Raw genomic sequence first — 4481 nt, 5'->3', positions numbered from 1 at the left:
GCATCGCGATCATTTGTCGTTAGAAAAAAAATAAAACCCATGAAATTATATTCATATGACATGCTGAAATATATGCCACTGTACCTGGGTAGAAGACATTTCACACGCGACGCAAGCAGAACACCTGCATGTGACCTCCTCCTACAGTGTTCAGGGCTATCCTGGTTGTCAACAATTGCACGTGCATGTAGGATGACAGAGTTTACGACAGTAGTAGAGGACAATACTGTTTCCCAACTGTAGGGGGAGCCCGAGAGCAAAAAACTACCTGTTGTTACTTTAAAGGGCATCCCCTCCCCCAATATTATTAAATGTATGCTTCATCTTTCATTTTAAATTCCTAAATTTGATCAATAAATTAAATTATTTCGAATAATAAGACACTATAGGGCTGATCAAATTAAATCATTTACACTGAAAAATTACAATTGCATAAAATAATGTTATGAAATAGATTTAAATTTACAAATTAGAAACGTTGGAAAGAATGATCTACTTTTAAACATAAGACAAACCGCCAGTAGGTGGCGGCAGGCGACCGTCTTAATGAGTGAGTCATTGATTCATTCATGATTCAAACGATTTGTTCAAACGGCTGATTCATTCAAGATTGAACCTATGAAACTAATAATTAACAATATGAAACTAAAACGACATAAGCTTAATTTATAGCTATTTAGAGTGTGGAGTACTGGATAGAGGTGGATAAAAGCACAAAAACAGTCACATAATATAATACTCTTTCCACAGCTTGGGCTCAACTCTTTCCACTAAATCAGCACTGACTCATTCCTCTTTTAGTCGGCCACTCATTCCACTTGCTGTCGGCGAATCTACCTTTCTTTTTTTGACAGTCGCCATGATGCATATCAGCGATGACCACCGCTAAGGTTACGTGCATAGACAGTATAAGAAATGGACAGAGCCATCTCATTGGAACTCAGTTGAGACAGTTGAAGCCCATTTTTAGCGATTTCTGAGCACTTCCGTTCCTGACGCGCAGACTCAAACCGACTCAAACTAAGCTTGATGACGTGAGCAACCTGTCTGACAGACGTTACTCTTCTAGTAGCTGTGCGTGAAAATTGCCAACGTTAATCTTGCAGAGACGGGGAACTTGAGCAAAGAGTTCTTTGGGGCGTGAGTGAGCAGGAGTAAGTATTCCGTTGCTTTTATGGACTCATTATCTATGGGCTTCTCCCTTGACGGGACGTCCCCCCGATTGCCTGCGAGCTTCTCCTCCTGTCTGTACGGTAATTTCTGTACAGCGCGACAGAGAGTCGAGTGGTTATGACGCAATCGTTAGCCTATTTTTACTAAAACTGTTTCTACGGGGCCATAATGTAACATAGAAGGTAATGGAGCTCTTTATACATTGTCGTGTTTCTTTAGAAATAAATAATGGACAAATGGAGTCTTTAAACGCCTCAGATGTAAAGTTATTCGCTGTCAAAGTGACGCCAAAATGAATGGGAGTCAATGGAAATGCTAACGCAAGTGAAGTTCTGCTACAACATGGCGGCACCCGGCCGGCTTCAACTTCCGGTCGATGGATTACCCCCTTGGTTACGTGTCTGTTGCGTTCATTTTGACTGTGACCCGGACACAGTCTGAAACGACCACCCGGAAACGTCGACTCTCTTATGTTATTTTATAATATATTATGTTATTTTATAATATTGTATATTATCTATTATATTAAATGTAACGTGGTTGGTTAGTTCAGGGAAGAAGGAGGCGGGAACCGGCAAACGTTTAAACCACTTTAATACATTAATACGCAAATGACAAAACGAAAGTAAAAGCAGTAGCTCCTCGTGGACGACGACCACACACACATAAAGTAAAGTCCATGCCTGGTCCTCCGCTGTCTTCGTTCCGATCCTTTTACGCGCCCCGAAGCTGATCAGTGAGAAACTTGAAACCGGTGCGGGGCTTGGTGAGAAACTTGAAACCGGTGCGGCGCGCGCGCCCCCGAAGCTCATCCGTGAGAAACTGAAACCGGTGCGCAGGTGACTCGCGCTACTGGCCTCGCCCTGCTTGCCACTTTTTTGTGTGTGGGGGGGGGGGGGGGGGGGGGGGGGGGGAGGGGGGGATTTGACTCGCGGGCCGCATCAAACTGTTTTGCGGGGGCCGGACGTTCCCCACCCCTGCTCTAGATCAATAATTATCAAAAACTCAGAACTTGACAAAAATTGATGAGCATATGTGACATAACATCATTAACAAGCATGCCAAATTTTATGGAGATCGGACCATAGGTGGCGCTATAACTGTTAAAAAGCTTTAAAACCATACATTTCCTAAATTGACTGTATTGGCTGTAAATGCTTTTTGATGCTTTTGTGCTTAACGGCCTTAAAGGCCTTAACTGCTTGAACACCGCTAAATGCTGCTTGCAGCTTTAATTTGTCTATAAAATTGTTAGAAGTACACCTCTGCATAACATTGTATCCTTATTAACATAAAAAAAGAAATAGATCAACTTACACCAACGAATAACTTTATTAACATTGTTTTTTAGTCTGTAACAGAAAAGACTTGTTTTTTTGTCTGTAACAGAAAAGACTTGTTTTTTAGTCTGTAACAGAAAAGACTTAAAGTGCATCAATTTGCCTGAAAAAAAATATCAATCCTTATTTAAACTGTAAACATTTTTTGACCATTTGATACTAATTTTTTTTTAATATAATCAATAAATAATAATAAATTCAAATTGATCAGCAACATTAACTCAGGAGCACAATATATAAAACACTTTGACCTATAAACAAAAATGAATAAAACAATTTGTGCTGATTTTTTCTTTTTATCAAAATGAGGAAGTCAGGATTAATGGCTACTATGAGCACGTTTTGCAGTGCACAGCTTTTCGAAGCGGGGTTTGAGGCATGATAATGCAACTCTCAGCTCAATGTTTAGCTGGGACCTGTACTTGGTCTTCAGTGCATCAACAGCAGAGAAGCCAATCTCACAAAGATAAGATGTTGCAAACGGAAGAAGAATGGCCATGGCCCTCTGCCCTAAGAGTGGATACTGCCTCTCTACAGTCAGCCAGAATTCACTCAGTGTCTGTGATGTGAACTTCAGTCTCAATGTGGAGTCAGACGTCATATCAATGAACTGGTCCTTCTCTGCAGAGCTGAAACCAGTTGGAGCTGGTGCATTGAAAGGATCTCTCACCCAGTCATATTGGGAACTGTTTTCAGGGAAGTACTTTTTAAAGAATCCCATCAGTGATGAAATATGCTCCTTAATATATGGAATCACTGAGGTGGCATCATAGTCAGTAGTGTCAACAAATTCATGCAGGTTCTCGAATGAATCAGTATTTCCTTCATCGAGTCGCCTGCCCCACATTGCAAGCTTTCGAGTGAAAGAGCTGATCTCGTCTGTGACCTGCGGGAGGTGTTTATCTTTCCCTTGAAGCTGTAAATTTAGTTCATTTAGCTTTCCAAATATGTCCCTCAGGTAGGCCAGTTTTGCCAGGAAGTTCTCAGCACTACATTTTTCTGCGAGGTCATACTTGTTCTCCTGCTCCAAAAATATTCGTATCTGCTCTCTGAGCTCAAACACTCGGGACAAGACTTTTCCTCGTGACAGCCACCTTGCTTCACTGTGAAACAGCAGAGCTTGATGTTCAGCTCCCATCTCCTCACAGATAGCAGAGAAGACTCTTGTTTTTAGTGGTCTGGTCTTTATAAAATTCACTACACCTACAATGTCAGTCATGACCTCACTTAATTCAGAGGAAAGGTGCCTTGATGCCAGTGCTTCTCTGTGTATAACACAGTGTGTCCACTCAGCATTAGGTGATTCCTTCTTGATAAGTGCCCGAAGTCCTTTTCTCATCCTTGCCATGGTCTGTGCACCATCACTGCAAACACCAATGCAGTTCTCCCACTTTAGCCCATTCTCAGTCAGGAAGCAGTCCAGCATTTTGAATAGCTCTTCAGCTGTGGCTCTGTCTCTGACATATTTACAAAAAAGTAGATCCTCACACAGGGAGTTTTTCATGTCAAAACGCACATAAGCAATAAACAAACAGTCTTTGTTGCTGTCAGTTGCTTCATCGAACTGTAAGGCAACACGTTTGTCTTTGAGTTTATCTACCAGCTGTTCTTTAAGATCGTTAGCAATGTCATTTATACGTCTGGGGACAGTGTCATTGGACAGAGGGATAGTTTTTATTTTTGCAGCACTTGCGTCATCCAGCATGACAGAGACCATGTCTAATGCTGCAGGCAGTATCAGCTCCTCTGCTATGGAGTGGGTTTTTTTTGCACCGAGCAATTTGGTACGCCACCTTATATGACGCTAACAGTGCTGGTTTGCTGAAGTAGCATTCACAAAGCGGGACGATTGTTGACAATATTCGGCACGTTTTCGCTGAAAAAACTGAAGCGGCTTATCAGCGTGATTGGGGTGTAATGTCTTTAAGTGACGCCTTAATTTATTTGGCTTCATGCTGTCCGCTGCCA

The 4481-nt window shown here is 41.8% G+C and overlaps 1 protein-coding gene across 1 annotated transcript; it reads right to left on the bottom strand.

The window, feature by feature from the left end:
* Positions 1–2832: 2832 nt before the first annotated feature.
* Positions 2833–4230, bottom strand: LOC130069628 (zinc finger BED domain-containing protein 5-like). Its single transcript, XM_056233616.1, has one exon. It carries the CDS (start codon positions 4228–4230, stop codon positions 2833–2835), a length of 1398 nt encoding a protein of 465 aa, XP_056089591.1.
* Positions 4231–4481: the final 251 nt, after the last annotated feature.

The sequence above is a fragment of the Rhinichthys klamathensis genome, unplaced genomic scaffold, assembly GCF_029890125.1.
Source record: "Rhinichthys klamathensis goyatoka isolate OS25496 unplaced genomic scaffold, OSU_Roscu_1.1 h1tg000372l_1, whole genome shotgun sequence".
NCBI lineage: Eukaryota > Metazoa > Chordata > Actinopteri > Cypriniformes > Leuciscidae > Rhinichthys > Rhinichthys klamathensis.
Note: the sequence above shows the minus strand (reverse complement) of the source record. Positions and strands in the feature narration are given on the sequence as shown.